Below are 17,879 nucleotides of genomic sequence, written 5' to 3' on the forward strand. Positions count from 1 at the left end.
GACCATCTCTGATAGAGAGTGAGGATATTTTGGATATTTTAATCATATCTTATGTAAAATATAGATTGTGACCATCTGTGAAAGATACTACTGACTGCCATTCTGGATAAATTAAAATTTCAGTTAATCCAAAACAAAAATAACTAAAAACCTTAAACTTAACATTTCCACCCAAAATTCTGATTTACTTGGTTAAGTAAATGCACATTATATGAAGTGTTAGAAAGTAAATTTTAACACTGTATGGGGTCGAGGGGAGGAAGGCGGGAATCACATCTGAGAAGGGAATCAATGCAAACATATCTGAGTTGTAATACTTCATGGGGATAAGGCCCAAACCATAATTTCTCAGTGCAAGCCTCTACTCAATTGTATTAGACAGTAGAGCCAATAAAACAGACCAGATTTTTTTAAAGACACCGGCTCTTGAATTGATAGCTGAAAATGAACCTTTGAGAGAAGCATTTGGTGTATGCTTGTGTGATAAAAACAAGAATAATTTTTAATCTTTTATAAAAGTTTAGATATAGGTTGGTCTATCAGCTGTATAAAACTACACTTTTTAACAAGAATTTTGCACTAAAAATAAAATGGCACTCTTGCAAGGCTACACTAATGAATAATCCTATTTGCAATCACACTGACCAAGGGCTGTTGTGTAGCTTCTAATTATTTTAAATCTGCATCTACAAAGACTTCACATTTTTTAATTTTTAAATACAGCACTGATTCTTAAAAACAAGATTTTAACTGAAGAATTTTGAAAACTTTTCTAACTTCAATATTTTCTCTCCACATAAAATCAACATTGTCAGCCAAAAATTTGTACTCCTTGGGTGTGTCAATATCTAAATATTATTTACTTGACCTTCTCCCATTTATTTAATGCAAAAATGGGCAATTTTATAATGTATATAAAAATAACTGAATAGAATTCTGGTCAGCATGATATTTAAACACTTAAGCTGGCATTAAACTTTTTTCTTAAAAAATAACTTTGAAAATTATACCAAATGCAAACCATGAGATTTAAGCATAAAGCTTAATTTCAGAATTCTCAAACTATTTTTCCTTAAGTAGAAATTTTAAAAACAAATTTTCACAATTGCTTATGAATGCTTTTACCACCTGGATTTGAAACATGACTTAGGTACTACACAAACACTTAAAAATTCATTAAAAAATCTTAGCAAAATAAAATGAAAGCTGACACACTTAGAATATCAATTGCTCTCATAAAAGTTGACCAACTGTACAAGTTAAGAAAATTATACAAGCTTCTGTATTAAAGGACAGCTCAGTCAAGACATATGTACTGTAAAAATCTTTCAAAGGCTACAAAGAATCTGGAAAAATACAGAATGTATTTTTTAAGCCCAGATAAGAATATGGAAAGACATCATTGATGTCAACAATTTTACATATACAAACCTGACTTGGTTTATTTTTAAACTTCTATATATATAAAAAAAATCATGCTAGCATAACTTTCAGGATTCATAAGGGTTTCCTTAATGATGACACTCAATTTGTATAGAGAGGAAAAATGTTATAAAAAAATATTTCATGACACTCAGGAAAATTGGTGTAAAGCAGAAATTTAAACATATTTTTTTTCCCTTTTTCATCAAACTAAAGTATCTTGCAGTGAAATTTTGTGGTTAATACATCGAGTGAAAAGGTACATACTTTTAGTTCACGCAAATTTACTAAAATATCTTCTTTAAAGGTTCTCTTGACAGTTTTAGGGTAAAAAAAAATCTGTAAAAGACAGAATTTATGAAACCTTAGTTCCTAAAGTTAGGCTTAATTCAAAGTTTCAAATTTTAAACAAATGCATCAAGTAAATGAACTTTTAAGGTAACCCATCAACCCTGAAAATTTTAGTCATACCAGGAAAGTAAAACAGGTCTAAAATTTAGTCATCTATGTTTTCAAGTTCTTCAAATTTTCCATGGCAGATTGCTTCTTGGAAAAATTCAGAAGAACCTGGACTTTCTTTTCCATTGCTGTTTATCCTTCGCCTTTTAGCAGGTCTCTCATTTTTTTCCTCAAAATCATTTTCATTTCTTGCAGTCATATGGGCAAGTTTTGTATCAGTGGTAAGGTTATCTGTTTCATAACCATTAGTATCCACATCTGTGTGAAGTGGTTTCTTACTCCCACTAGTTGGTCCATTAATATGTAATCCTTCAACTTTTACATCTTCTTTGTTTAGTATTTCACCTGGTCCATTAGATGACACCCCTAAATTGGAAAAGACACAAATGAAACTGACACAAAGTTCTATTTGCAACTACTGTGTAACAGTTTTTCATTGCTGGAAGTGAGGCATCAAATCAGTGTAAACATATAATTTGAATTCTGGCTGTTGTCACATATTACAATTGGGTTTGTGGTTTTGAAGATTAAGTAACAGAACTAAGATTATATTCTGGAGTATAAAAGCATTCAATTTGTTTGTTGTTATGTGATAAAAAGAAACAGTTCAGCAGCCCTAACTTTCTAATTTCCTCCCTCTTATATAAGCTTAAGTTTTCTTATAAAATAAGAACCCCATATATTCATTTCTTATGTAACGGGTACATGAACCTTTGCAGTAAAGATTATAAACTATATTCATCTGAAGTATATTAAAAAATAAAAAATCTGTCACAATGTTAAAATTAATGCTTTACTGTCCAAACACCTGAAAACGCTAATACAACACAAAATTTCTTCTGTAAAGGGTAAGAAAAATAAGGAGACAATTATTTTAATGAAAGGAAGAAAAAAAAATAAACAGATCATTTTAGAGTTGACTATAAAATCAAAAGAATACATATTTAAAGACTCTGGCAGAACAATGGTTAAATACTTGGGAGCTAACTCAGAGGTCTGCAGTCTGAACCCACCCATGGTGAGGTCCTATAAAGGTTACATCCAAGAAAACTCCATGGGGCAGTTATACTCTATCACATGCAGTCACTGAGTAAAAACCAACTTCGACAGGAGACAACACTGTAGAATGAGCAATTAGAGGTAACCCAAATTTAATAAAATACTTAACATGAGAGGAGTTCCAAAATGCATTCCAAAAAATGTGCTCTCATGAATGCACATGAGGTTATGTATAATCTGGCATTCACAAAATGATTTTACGGTAATTAAAAAACTCCTATCGTCAAGCCAGGACATACTCACATCGATCTATTGAGTTTCTGAAGCATGGGAGAAAACTGTCCATCCTTCTCATCTGGAGCTACTGGAAGATCTGACCTGCCAGAGGCATGGCCTTGGAATGAAAGTGCAACTCTCAGGGACCATGCCACTAATGCTTCCTAAGTGTCCATAATAATGGGCTAAAGGAGCTAAGTGAGGTAAGAAATTAGGTCTAGAATTACAATAAAATTTCAAGGCACAAATTAAAGCCCATTACAACATAAATGAAACTAGGTTTGCCAAATTCCTTTTTCCTTAACTTGGAAATCCCCACCCCTTTTTTCCTTGTTATGTGCCACTGAATCAGATCAAATCAGAATGGCACAGAATTCTCCTCCTCCAGAGGAGCGTCTGGTGGATTCGAACCACATGCCTTTGGGATTGCAGCACAACTTCTTGCCATTAGGCCACCAGAGCTCTCTTGAAATTGAGAAATCTTCATAAGCACTTAATGTAAACAGCTCCTAGGCTACTGAGTAGCTTTACAGAAACTCATGAAGACTCTTCCAGACTACCATCATGCTACCAACAAATAGTTTAAAAAAATGAAGTAAGGATAAACAAATAACTTAAGCAATTGTTTTAGTTATAAGAAACTAAAGTAGTACCAACTCTGTCTTCTTCATTTTCTACTTCTGGTTCCAAGGTAAGACTCTTAGCAACTACATATTAGGATGGATGTGTGATGGCACGAGATTGTTATGTGCAATACCTTTTCTGGGCCAGGAAATGGTTCCCGTTTTAGTTGTATTTGCTTTTACAAAAGCAGTGAGGGAAGAGTGTGCTGCTGTATACTGTTGAGTTGGAAATGACCCATTGTTGACCCTCCAGCATGTTTTTAGAGGCAGTAAATGGCATAGCAGGAGATAGCCCATTTTCCTCCTGCAGAGCAGGTGGTAGATTTGAACCGTGTGCCTTTGCTTTGGCGGCGTAACTCCTTACAACTAAGCCGTAAGAGCTTCCAAGAACTAATGAAATTATACACACACTACAGGAGGGCTTGTTTGAGACCAACCTCCTGTTTGAGACCAAATTTCAGATTTTTCATACCATTCTAGTTTGGAGAGGGGATACAGGGGATGAAAGAAAACAAAGCATGTGGGCAAGGCTAATTTACATTCGTCTTGAAGAATGTGGGAGGGGCTTATTATTTTCTGTTACATTCTTTTCACTAGGAAGTTCATTTTTTGAAAGTAGAAATCAAAATAATCTCCTCCTAGGTTTTGATGACCAGCACAATAATCTCTGGTCCTACTATTTTCAATAAGACCATTGTCTGAATCTCACATAAAAACCTCAAGACTCACTCAAAAATCAACTCAAGTGCTGAACCTAAAGTGGGTTTTCAATGGGTGTAAACTGCACAAGACAGAACCACCCATCACTGTTCTGTGGAGCGGCAGCTAGTATATTCATGTCACTTGCCTTTGGAATGGCAGCAAAACATTCTTCCCTAAACACCTTGCCACCAGATCTAACTCTACAACATACCAGGATGGGTTTTATTATAAAGAAAAATCAAAGGAGTATTTATAGGTTGACAGGTTTTTATTTTCTCATACTCCAAGATTATGATGCTATTAAAAATTACTAATTTTCATCTCTATGTTTAAAGCATTTTCTTGATAAAAGTGTTATATCATCACAAGGTACTACATAATATCTTTATATTCCTACTGTAAAATAGCAGAGTATTCTAGGGTTTTGGCCTAAGAATTAACAGAAATATCAAAGCAAACCCTTCAATTAAGTTATGACCTACTAACATACAGTAAAAGTATTTTTTTTAGAAAACAGTGATTATGTTAAATTGCTTTGTTGAAATCATTTGATAAAAATTTTTTTACAAGTGTTGCAATTTAGAAGTCAAATTTATAACCCAAATTAAAAAAATATTTATAGTAAAATTATAACAAACTTTTATAGTAATATCTTTTGAGCTTCATTTTTTTAAAATTAGTTTATTTACAAAATTAAAATACACTGTTTTCCAGGACAGATTCTTCCAATTTCCTTTACCACCCCCAAATTGTACAAGCCCTCCTCCTGCACATACTCATCAATCTGCTTCCATACTCTCCCCCCTTTGGGTCCTTATCCTCATTCTACAATAATGGTTTTATATAATATTTGTCCTTGTGGGACTGAGTTAGCAATAAATGTTATTTTTTAAGTGATGTCAATTGGAATCTTTGTAGTGTGTATGTGTTAATATGTCTGTATTCTTTATTTGGCTATTTTGAATTATTTCAACTTCTGCTCTGAAAGTTTGAAAGAAATCCAAACAGAATTCCCTGAATTTGTGAAAGGAAATGACCTTCCATGAGGAAGAGTAAGTGTTGTTTCGTCTGCTTACCATTTTGATTACTATTGCTTATAGTGACATCTTCTTTCTCAGATTGGCTGTTACTACTATTTGAGGCAGTTGGAGGAGGGGATGGTGCTCGACTAGAAGCAGCACTTTCACTTTCATCTAGAAGACGATCCATGTAATCCCTTAAACATGAAGTAAAATAACAGAAAATTAATTTTCAAATACAAGAAGAAGCAAACGCAATTTAGACCAACACATACTTTATATTTGCTTACCAAATTACAGTATATTTATCACTTTTCTTCCTAGTCTTTATAAAGCTCTTACCTGTTCTGTACTTGAAAAAGGAAGAATCGTATGAAAATTTAAACATCACTGTAAAATACTATCTTCCAAATAGCTAAAAAAATGTACACTTTAAACAATACATTAATTTAGCACAATTGAATGCTGCCCAAGCCTTCTGGATGATTAGCCTGACTCCCATTTCTCTAAGCATTTTGAGTACCAACAGGATTTGAAGGAAAAAAAAAAAAAAAGATTTTATTTTCTATCTTCTGAGAAAATACAAGAAATATCAACACCAAAAGAAAAACTATGAGGGAGCTGTAAAAATACACAGTTAAGGTGCCCAATTAAGCACAGACTCGGCGTGCTTGTCCAGCAGGTTTGTTTTTGGCCCTCTGCACAGTAATGTTGTCTGTTAGGGCGCGTTCCCAGGGAAGCTTCCCACAGTCCCACCAAAACATGCAATAGCCAAGGATCTCCAGGTCATTCCGTCTGGACAGGGAGACTCCCTTGTGGGCATCCAGGCTAGTAAATTCCCTTGTCCCAATACGGCTCTTTTTAGGATATTCCCAATACTGTTTGTGGTTCCTGTTGGGACAATATCTATTCATAATCTGCAAAATAAACCTATCTGGACTTTTGTACCTAAAAGTAGATTTGCTGCTTTTTTATGACCATGAGCATATTCATTTTCATGTATGTATTCTACTACATCAAACATTCAGATACTTATGTGCAGGACCATCAGCTTCTTAAAGGTGCCATTCAAGTCTAAGATCTTCTGCAGATTTACTCCCAGTCTTTTCAATACCATAATTATGTAACTTCTTCCCTTGAACATGGTCAGACCAGATCCATGAAACAAAGGAATTTGTAAATAATCAAGCTGCTTGAGCATGATCCAATCCTTGATAATCTTGTTTTGCAGCTCTTGGGTAAAATCTGAGTTCTGAAAATAATGGGCCATTTTCCTGATATTCCACTTTGATTACACCTCAGCTGTCTTATTTGTTGAGAGCACTACATCAATCCAAATCCTACTACTACTGAGTTGTTTTATCAAATATGTGCATTAAAGTGTTTTATAAATCACAGTATTAGGTTACTATAAAATACGGTACAGTCAAAGGCCATCTGTTTATGTTAATACATTTTACTATACCATAGCCATATTCATCCAATTACTCACTGTCTCCACTAATAACAGCATAGCTTAGTAATTTCAACAGTTTATAGCCTGTTGTGTTGTAGAGTCAAACCTACCTACATATGACCCTAACGGAGTTTTCATAGGCAGTTAATTGCATGAGAAGAGACTGCCCATTCTGTTCCTGCAAGTTTATAGCCTGTTGTTGTTAAGTGCCGTAGAGTTGCAGGCTACCCTATGAAGGAGAATCCTTGACGCTTGGGTGCCTTTCTTCCTCTCCAGGTTCACAGGGTTTCCAGAGGCAAGCTATTACGGAAGTGGATGCCACTCTCCTTCCAAGACTGTTTTCATCAGGGAGCTCCAACCCACTCTCTGTCTGCATTGGGTAACCAGCCATTAACACATTTCACACATCAGTGTCACAGGGTTCAGCTTCATAGCAACCAGAAGTGACCACTGTATGGCAACTTCTACACCAGGGCTATTCGACCTAGAGGAATGTCTGAACAAAAACAATGAAAGACAAGCCCAAGGGCTGTGGATTAAAAGTCACCCACCTTTGGCTTGGTAGCATTGCTTTCTGTCCACTGGGCCACTGATCTCTCATTCTGATGTTATTGTTGTTAAGTGCCATCGAGTTGCAGGCGATCACAAGACTCTATGAAGGAGAGTCCTTGATGCTAGTTTATAGCCTTGTTGTTGCTATGTGCCGTCGAGTCACTTGCGACTCATAGCGACCCTATGTACAACAGCCCTAAACTCTGCCCTTTCCTGTGCCAATCGCACTGTCTCTGACACTTCCATCCCAATTACCCCAGTCACTGAATCAATCCACCTCACAGAGGGCCTTCCCCTCCTGAGCCGTCCCTCCACCCTCCCAAGCATGACGTCCTTCTCCAAGGACCGGTCTCTCCTCACAACATGTCCAAAGTATGTTAGACGGAGCCTCAGAATCCTTGCCTCCAAGGAGCCACCCGGTTTAACCCTTTCCAAGATAAATCTGTTTTCCTAGCAGTCCATGGTATTCTCAATACTCTTCTCCAGCACCACAGCTCAAAGGGATCAATTCTCCTTCTATCCTCCTTGGTCACTGTCCAACTCTCTGATACATAACAAGTGATAGCAGACCATGGCCTGTATCAGATGCACCTTAGTCTCCAGAGAGACACCATTGCTCTTCAGAACTTTGGAAAGGTCCCTAACAGCAGACTTTCCCATTGCAATACATCTTTTAATTTCCTGGCTACAGGTGCCGAGAGTGTTGACTATGGAGCCAAGCCAACTAAAGCTGTGAACAATCTCAATCTCTTCACCATCCATCCTGATGCTGCCAATTGGTCCAGTGGTGAGAATCTTTGTCTTCTTGACATTGAGCCTCAATCCATATTGGAGGCTGCAGTCCTTGACCCTCTGCAGCAGGTGCTTCAGGGCCTCTTCATTTTCAGCAAGCAGGGTTGTGTCATCTGCATAACGCATTTTATAGCCTACAAAGTTTAAATATCCATTTACTAACTCAGGATTGAAGGAAGTCTCATCAATGATCTGCATTAGATTATGCAGATGGCAAAACCTTGCTTGCTTGCTGAAACTGAGGAGGACCTGAGGTCTTTGCTGCAGAAGGTCAAGGGGATCTTCAATATGGATTAAAGGTCAACATCAAGAAAAACAAGATTCTCACAACAGGGCCAACTGACATTGAAATTGTCAACATTTCATCTTGCTTGGTTCTACAAACAACGGTTGTAGCACCAGCAGTTAGGAAATCAAAAGAAGAATTGCACTGGGAAAATCTGTGGTCAGGGATCTATTCAGAGTACTGAAGAGTAATGTCAGTCTGGAGAATACCGTATGTCTGATTCAGTCCAGGGTCTTTTGCAATTACTTGTTATGCATCGGAGAGCTGGGCAGTGACTAAGGATGATAGAAGAATCAATGCCTTTGAGTTGTGGTGCTAGAGAGGAGTTCTGGAGATGGTGAAACCAAGTTGCTCCTTAGAAGTAAGGATTTTATGCTTAGAAGAGTGGAGGGACAGCACAGAAAAAGACAACTCTGAGTGAGATGGACTGACTCAATGACTAGGGTTAACAGAGATCGATGCTGTAGGCAACTCGACAGTCATACTAGCAACAACAAATTTATTTTAGTTTCAGAAAAACTAGAATAAAGAAGTCTGGTGATACAGTGATTTAACAGTTTGAACCTATGAGAGAAAGATATCGTGGCCTTCGTTTGCAAACATTAAAATATTGAGATCCTTTTAGGGCAGTTCTATTTTATGCCATAGAGCTGCTATGAGTTCGGATTCAATGACCAAAGGAAAGCAATCCCCCGGCTACAGAGAGTATATTATAAGGACAGTTATAAGACCAAAAGAAAATTCCAATATTCGCTGAGGTACACAAAATTACGTAATATCAAAGAAAAAATACATAAAAAATTGAGTAGCACATACTAAGCATATAAAAATAGCACGGTCAATGCCAAAGCGATTGCATGAGCTAAGATTAAAAGGGACAAAGATACAGAATGAGAAATCTGGGGAAATAAAAGTTGGTTTGGTTAAACTGGATAATGGAGGGTTCTGGAAGCCAAGTTAAGAAAGCTTAGATGAATACACACATAAGAGTAACAGTATTACGAAAGAATATTATTAAAAAATATTAATGGCACCCAAAATGCTTAAAGGAGGAGAATGGAGAATCAGGCTGGGGGCAGCATTCAGTTGTGCTAAATTCTTTTTAAGTGTTTATATTATTTTTTTGAGAAGGCAAAAATAAACTTTACATTATTTTTTGGAAGGTAATGTTTCACAGTGAATGCTCAAATTTTCTTATGACTCTCAATTTTTCAAAGTAGGGAAAAAGATCTTTTTAAAGACTCAAGAAAAAGGATAGATGGGTTTCATCCTGTAAACAAATAAAAAGAATAGGGAAAAATGCACTCTAAAAGTATTGAATTTGATCTAAAAAAGAGGGTAACAAAGTCCATTCATATTTTTCTCTAAAGGGACTAATTTAATGGCCTATGCAGTCTCTTAAAGTGCAACCATTAACAGAGAAGCCCGTAGAAGTAAAAAAAAAAAAAACCAAAAACCCCAAAAAACCACACCAAACCAAACCAAACCAAACCAAACCATCATGCTTATAGAAAACTATGGTTCTTCATCTACGGAGGGAAAAATTTCTCTCACTGCTATTTCTGCTTTTAGAGAAGACATAAGATAGCTAAAGATGAGTTAAAAATTATGACATTTCAGTTTATTTAAAAACTTTGTAATGAGGTGAAAATTTGCTCACCTCATATTCTACACTAAGAGGAGACTGCTGTAAACTCTTAAAAAAAAAAGACAGATTACTTGTAGCTTAACTGTGGCTACTCCACTTTTAGAATGCTTAACCTTAAGAGGAAATGAGGTATAGGTATGTCTTCAAAAAGTATTCACAAGTATTGAGAAATTATCAGAGAAAATGAAAATGTATGACTGCGTATCCCTACTTAATCTGTTCCTCGTAGAATCAGAGAGGACCAATTAAGCCAGCTTATAAAACTATCCTTGGAGATGCTTTCTTAAAAAAACCAAAACAAAACTGGATGAACCATGATGGGTCTGACCCAGTATGGTAATTCTTATGTTCTTACTGTTGTTAATGACTGATGGACTGCAATTCATGAGAGAACCTCACTTCTGAAATGAGTGTAAAAAAAACCAAAAGATGTTACTACTGCTTTTCCTTATAAAATGGCTCGAGAATCATGGTTCCTTTTAGGTATATTCTGCAGACTGGTATTTAGTTCTACAACATTAGGCAGAGTTTTAGTTCCTTTTTATGAAGTCTTTACACTACTAATAAATGAATTTAAAAATCCACACACAAATAAACGCTTACAAATTTAATAACCATAAGCAATCAGATAAAACTTGGTCTACTGCTAAATAATGGGGAATGAACACAGTTCACTGTCTTATGATTTCAAAGGCAACTCTACCCATGTATTCCCCTTTTGCTTATTTTGAGTTTTAGTGTTTGACCCTTCAGAGTAGGGACCAGCAGAGATACTGGTCATTAATGAATATTACCAAGTAACAACCTAGCACAACAGTTTGAAGAAACCCAATTAAATATGCAAAGATGTACATTATTCAAACAGTTATTTGATCAGCCTTAGAAATGGTTAGACACTGGCAAAATTAACACATTTTTGTTCATTATTTTATTCTGTAAATAGGAGCTCATCAAGAAGAGTATAATAAAAGAAATTTTATTCTAACAATAAATCATCATTTTAAAGAAACCACTTTGAGACAAAGGACTCACTACAAATTTTTATTAACAAATTACTTGTGTGTGCAAAAGGTAAATTAAAGGGGTGTTTTACATAAAAGGTTAAAAGCACTTGGCATGCAGATGATGGATTAAACATAAAAGGCCCTTTGCATAAATATACTAAGAATCCATACTTTTCTCACTGGGAGTATGTTATGGTTCAACTAGTAATTACTATTACTCACATAAAGTTAGCTTCAGGAAATTTGAGAAGAAGTCACAATGTACATGACCCCCCTTCTACAGAAAGCTTGTCACCAAAAAAGAAATATAATGTGATCCACTAACATCTCTAAGTACCTTTCCCTTTTTATAGAATTTCCACTGGAATCTTATTTTGGTTTCAAGGATCAAAAGCAGACTGGGCAAGGAAAAAATGTTAACTTCTTCACTCTAAAATGGTGCCTACAAAGTCACTGTGAGCTCTGGTGGCCTAGTGGCAAGAAGCTGCACTGCAACTCCAAAGGCAAACGGTTCAAGGGCACCAGCTGTTTCACAGAAGGATGGATTGATTCTAATTAGACAGTACACAACAACAACAGTCACTATACCAAAAACAACTGGATGACACACAAGAATGTCATGAAAACAGCACATGAACAGGGGGCAATGGTGATAAAGGAAGTTCAAGCTGCTCTTAAGGGAACTGGCAAAAAAACAAATCCCCAGGAATTGATGAAATACCAATTCATGTATTTCAACAAACAGATACTGCACAGGCAAGTGCTCACCAGACTGTGTCAAGCAATCTGGAAGACAGCTACCTTGCCAACTGACTGAAAGAGATCCGTATTCATCCCCATACTAAAAAAAAAAAAAAAAGTGATCCAACAGAGTGTGGAAATGATCAAACAGAATCACTAGTATCACGTGCAAGCAAAATCCTGAAGATTATCCAGAAACGACTGGAAAAGTGCATTGACAGAGAATTACCAGAAATACAAACTGGGTTTAGAAGAGGTTGTGGCACTAGGGACATCATAGTCAAAGTCAAATGGATCCTGGCTGAGAGCAAAAGAATACTAGAAGAATGCCTATTTGTGCTTCATTGACATATGACTGTGTGGATCACAACGAACCGCAGTTAAGCTTGAGAAGAGATTTCCAGAATACCCGATTGTGCTCCTGAGTAACCTATACTTAGTCCTCTGAACAGTGCAAGGAACATTGTATGGTTCAAAATGGAGGAAAAAAAAAAAGAGTATATCAGGGATGTGTCTTGTTTCCATACCTAGGGAGAATAGCCATTCAGGAATGTGGAATCAGATTTGGAGGAAGAGTCATCAACAACCTACATTATACAGATGACATAATCTTGCTTGCCAAAAATGAGGAGGGCATGAATCGTTTGCTGCAGAAGAAAGTAAAGCACTGTAGTTTTCAATATAGATTGAAGCTCAACATCAAGAAAACAAAAGATTCTCACCACTGACCAAATGGCAGCACCATGATAGATGGAGAAGAGAGTGAAATTATTAACAACTTCCACTTGCTTGGTCCCAGATTCTACACTCGTGGCACCAGTACTAATAAAACAAACTGCACTGGGAAAATCTGCTGTCAAAAAACTTTACAGAGTGCTGAAGAGCAATGATGGCAGTTTGGAGAAAACTAAGGAGCACCTGATCCAGCCCATGGTCTTTGCAATTCCTTGATGTCTCTGAGTTGTGGTGCTGCAAGAAGAGTATTGACCATTCCAGTGACAGCCAAGAGAGGAAACAGGTTTGTCCTAGAGAGGGTGAAATCAAGCTGCCCCTTAGAGGTGAGAGTTTCGAAGCTCTATCTCACCTTACTTAAGGCATGCTGCCATGAGGGACCAGTCCTTGGAAAAGGATATCATGCTTGGAAGGGTGGAGGGACACAGTGCAAGTGGGGAAGACCATAAATGAGATGGACTGACACAGGAACTAGATTAAAGGGGTTAGGTGTGTCAGAGACAGGAACTAGATTAAAGGGGTTAGGTGTGTCAGAGACAGTGAGACTGTATCTGGGGTTCAAGAGCTATTGTGCAGAGAGTTGCTCTAAGTTGCAGGTGACTTGCTGGCACATAACAACTGGCATATGGTCCTATAGTTTTATAAAATGCACTCTCTCTTCATTTCTCTTCTAATGTCATGACTGAAAATGGTTATACTAAATGGTATAGAATTCAACAAAACCATGCACTGACAACAGCTCTGCTCCGTTTCTTCTTAGAGCTATGTACTCAACACACAGACTCCAACTCTTGCTTTAATGATAGCAATGGGACTGCAAAGAATATGAATTGTGGTTTACAAAGTTTTTATAAGACTGTGAAAGTAAATTTACCCCAAGAAGTGAATATATGTAGTTGTTAGATGCCATCAAGGTGAGTATGACTCATGCTGTTGTTATGTGCCACCGAGTCGCCTGCAACTCATTGTGACCCTACGTACAACAGCCCTAAACCCTGCTCTATCCTGTGCCAGTCTCACTGTCTCCAACACAACCACCCCCATTACTCCAGTCACAGAATCAAACTACCTCATAGAGGGCCTTCCTCTCCTGTGCTGTCCCTCCACCCTCCCAAGCATGATGTCCTTCTCCAAGGACCGGTCTCTCCTCACAACATGTCCAAAGTATGTTAGACGGAGCCTCAGAATCCTTGCCTCCAAGGAGCCACCCGGTTTAACCCTTTCCAGGACAAATCTGTTTGTTTTCCTAGCAGTCCATGGTATTCTCAATACTCTTCTCCAGCACTACAGCTCAAAGGCATCAATTCTCCTTCTATCCTCCTTAGTCATTGTCCAGTTCTCTGATGCACAGCAAGTGACTGCAAAGACCATGGCCTGTATCAGGCACACCTTAGTCTCCAGAGTGTCACCACTGCTCTTCAGTACTCTGGAGAGGTCTCTAACAGCAGACTTTCCCATCGCAATACATCTTTTAATTTCCTGGCTACGGGTGCCTAGAGTGTTGACTGAGGAGCCAAGCAAACTAAAGCTGTGAACAGTATCAATCTCTTCACCATCCGTCCTGATGCTGCCAACTGTGTTGAGAATCTCTGACTTCTTGATACTGAGCCTCAATCCATACTGAAGGCTGCAGCCCTTGACCCTCTGCAGCAAGTGTTTCAGGTCCTCCTCAGTTTCAGCAAGCAGGGTTGTGTCATCTGCATAACACAGACTGTTGATGAATCTTCCACCAATTCTGATGCCACACTTCTCCTCATAGAGCCCAGCCTCCAGGATAATCTGTTCTGCACACAGATTGAAAAGGTAAGGAGATAGGACACATCCCTGGCATACAACCCTTCCCAATTTTGAACCATGTAGTGTTTCCTTGCTGTGTTCTGACGACTGCCTCCTGGTCCAAGTATAGGTTTCGCATTAGCATGATCAAGTGTCCTGGGATTCCCATTCTTCTCAGAGTCAGCCACAGTTTGTTGTGATCCAAACAGTCCAATGCCTTTGGATAATCAATGAAACAGATACATTCCTCCGAAGTATGAGAGATGAAGCTTCATCATCTTTGCCTCTAAGGAGTACTGTGGCTACCCCTTCTCCAAGACATTTCTTTGTTCTTTTATCCTTATTCATTGTTCAGCTCTCAGATGCCTAGCAAATGACTGAAAAAGACTATGGCCTGAATCCAGTACATCTTAGTCCTCACACTGACATCACGGCTCCTCAATAATTTGGAGGGGTATCTGACTAGACTTTTCCAGTGCAATGCTTTTCTTGATCTCCTGACTGCTAGTACCAAGTGTTCTGACTGTAGATGCAAGTAAGATGACGTAACTCAAAGTCTCAATCTTTTGTTCACCTATCATGATATTGCCCACTGAGCCAACGGCAAAGATTTTTGTTTTATCGATGTTGAGATGTAATCCATACTGAAGGCTGCAATATATAACCAAACCAGCAAGTGCTTTAAGTCCTCCTCACTTTGAACAAGCAAGTTTGTGTCATCCTTATAATAGAAGTTACTGGTTGAAGGGTTTCCTCCAATCCTGATGCCACATTCTTCTCTAGGGTCAGCTTCTCAAATCATTAACTCAGCACACAGATTTAATAAGTATGGAGAAAAAAAAAGCTACAACCTTTTGTACACCAATGTTCATAGGAGCAATATTCACCATCGCAAGAACATGGAAACAGCCCAAATGTCCAACCACAAATGAATGGATTAAGAAATTACGGTACATTAAAAAAAAAATTATGGTGCATTCACAGAATGGAATACTATGCAGCAGACAGGAGCAATAACTTTGTAAATTATTACCTAACTTCAGAGGGACTGGATAGCATTATGCTGAGTGAACTAACTCAGTCACACAAGGATAAATATTCTGTTAAGACCTTTACTGTATAATGAGTACAAGGAACCAGGAGGGGTGGGAGAGGCTGGAAGCAGAGGGATGTGGGTGTACAGGGGAAAGAGGGGATTAATCATTGGGTTGTACAATTTGATGGGTGGGAGGATGAAGGAAATCGAAAGAATTTGTTTGAATTTGTATTAGAATTTTGTAACTAAACAAATGAAAAGAAAAAGTCAACTTGGGAAGGGGGAAAGGAGAGGGGGGTAAAATATGCAACAATGAATGAATAAAAATCTAATTTTTTGGTAAATTTTTGTTAAATGACAAAGTAAAATATTTTATTAGAAAAAAAATAGATACAACCCTAACACACACTCTTCATAATTTTAAACCATGCAGCGTTCCCTTGCTCACACAACAGGCTAGGTATAGGTTTTTCACAAATACAGTTAAGTGTTCTGGAATTTTCATTCTTCTCAATTTTAGCTATATTTGTTATGATGCAAAGTTAAATTCATACTGATATAAACTCTTATCTTACTGAAAATGTAACTTTCTAAAACCCTTAGTTTTCTAAGAAAAAATATATGAAAGCTTAACAAGAATAAAACATGTATATGTGTATTTTTATACATACACACATATAGCTGTGAAAGAAAAGACTCACGTCACACCAGGATGAAGATTATACTTCTTTTTTCCAAATCGTGTTTGCTGAGCAAAGAAATCATAGCGTTCAGATTTTTTCCACATGTAATAAAATGCTACACATTCACCAACTGATCTTGTTCGGACCTATAAAAGAAGCAAGCATTTGCTTTTAAGAACATTTTTTTCCTTAAAAGAATTATTTCATGACAAACCTATTAAGATGAAGAGGAAATTTGTGTTGTTCTTAAAAGATGTTATTGTTACGTACTTTGAAGTCTACTCTAACCACAGAGACCATATGGAACAGATTAGGGTGATATCTCATAGGGTTTTGTAGGCTATAATTTTTACAGGAGCTGACTGCAAGGTCTTTTTTTCCTCTGAGCCACTACTGTGAGTTTGAATCAATTATTCTGTTAGGAGTTGAGCAGTTAGCCAAGAAGGCCATCTGGGTTCCTTATATACATAAGACAATGTATAAAATGCAAGACTGTAGCAGTTGTGTTGAAAGTTATTCTTTCTAAACTGTCTTACAAGAAATTGTACAATGCCAACAATGACCTTAGATAGTTAGCATTGTACTTTTTAAAAGGTGATTATCCGTTTCTACTCATCTATTGACATTTAAGTGAAAATTAATATTATAAACATTTCAGAAATACTTATAAAGTACCTACAATTCTTCAAAATCCCTTTCAAGCCTCTTAATTAGTCCTAGCAGTAATCCAGACTCCTTTTTTAATTTACTCTCAAGAGAACTATGATTATTTCATAATGAGTTAAAAGCTATTATAATAATGCTAACAATCTGTTCTACCATTCTGCCAGTGAACCATACTGTGGTGGTTTAGATACTGTTTTGACACTAGAAGCTATGCTGTTGGAATCTCACACCAGCAGGGAAACACATCATAGAGTTCAGTGGAGCTTCCAGATTAAGCCAGACCATGAAGCAGAAATGGCCATCCATTTCTGAAGTAATAAATCCTTGAATGCTCTACAAACAGCAGAGGAACACTGATACAGGGCTGGAAAAGGATCTCAACATGTTGGAAGACATTAACATGCAACTAGAGAATAGCTGCCTACTCAAAGTAGTGTCTCCCTAAATGACACAAATGGAGTAAAGCTTTCATTCAATGAAGAACTTTTATTTGCTGATGTGACAAGAATAAAAATGAGAATACCAATACAGATTAAACAAAAAAATTTATGCAAGGAAGACTTGTTAATAAAGCTACTGTTTAAATGTATGTACCAACTACCAAAGCTAAAGAAGCAGACAAATATTTAAATCAACCTATACAGTCTGAACCATGAAATCACAGATGTCATTGTAAAGACTGAGGTGCCTCTGGTACAAGCCATGGTATTTTCAGTTGCTTCAAATTTTTCAAAAATTTTCAATTGCTAAAAGTTGAGTAATTAATAAAAATTATATAAGAAAAAAATGAGAATACCAGCAAATATCCAGTAATATGTGGAAAACAGAATGTAAGAATCTAGAAAAATTACAAGTTCTAAAAAAGGAAATGGAATCCACAAAGATCAGGATCTTAGATATTAGTGAGCTGAGGTCACATAATCTACTTATTACAAATGGAAGAGAAAAGGTATTTGACTCATCATAAAAAAAAAGGATTATGTCAAGATCTATCCAGAAGCACAATA

At 36.9% G+C, this 17,879-nt stretch overlaps 1 protein-coding gene and 1 pseudogene across 3 annotated transcripts in view; both read right to left on the reverse strand.

Moving 5' to 3' along the window:
- Window positions 1–1,896: 1,896 nt before the first annotated feature.
- MIER1 (mesoderm induction early response 1, transcriptional regulator) overlaps window positions 1,897–17,879 on the reverse strand; it is a 71,499-nt gene continuing 55,516 nt past the window's right edge. For 2 of the 3 annotated variants that reach the window (XM_006879750.1, XM_006879751.1), the window contains exons 11-13: window positions 16,225–16,352; window positions 5,558–5,697; window positions 1,919–2,247 (exon numbers count right to left, since the gene is read on the reverse strand). In XM_006879750.1, coding sequence (XP_006879812.1) covers window positions 1,919–2,247; window positions 5,558–5,697; window positions 16,225–16,352 — 597 coding nt within the window. Of the gene's footprint in view, window positions 2,248–5,557; window positions 5,698–16,224; window positions 16,353–17,879 lie in introns of all 3 variants that reach the window. The other variant, XM_006879749.1, reaches the window with a different exon arrangement.
- LOC102855396 lies at window positions 6,138–10,941 on the reverse strand (annotated as a pseudogene).

This window comes from Elephantulus edwardii, unplaced genomic scaffold (genome assembly GCF_000299155.1).
Source record: "Elephantulus edwardii isolate Elephantulus edwardi_28Jun2011 unplaced genomic scaffold, EleEdw1.0 scaffold00005, whole genome shotgun sequence".
Classification (NCBI taxonomy): Eukaryota; Metazoa; Chordata; class Mammalia; order Macroscelidea; family Macroscelididae; genus Elephantulus; species Elephantulus edwardii.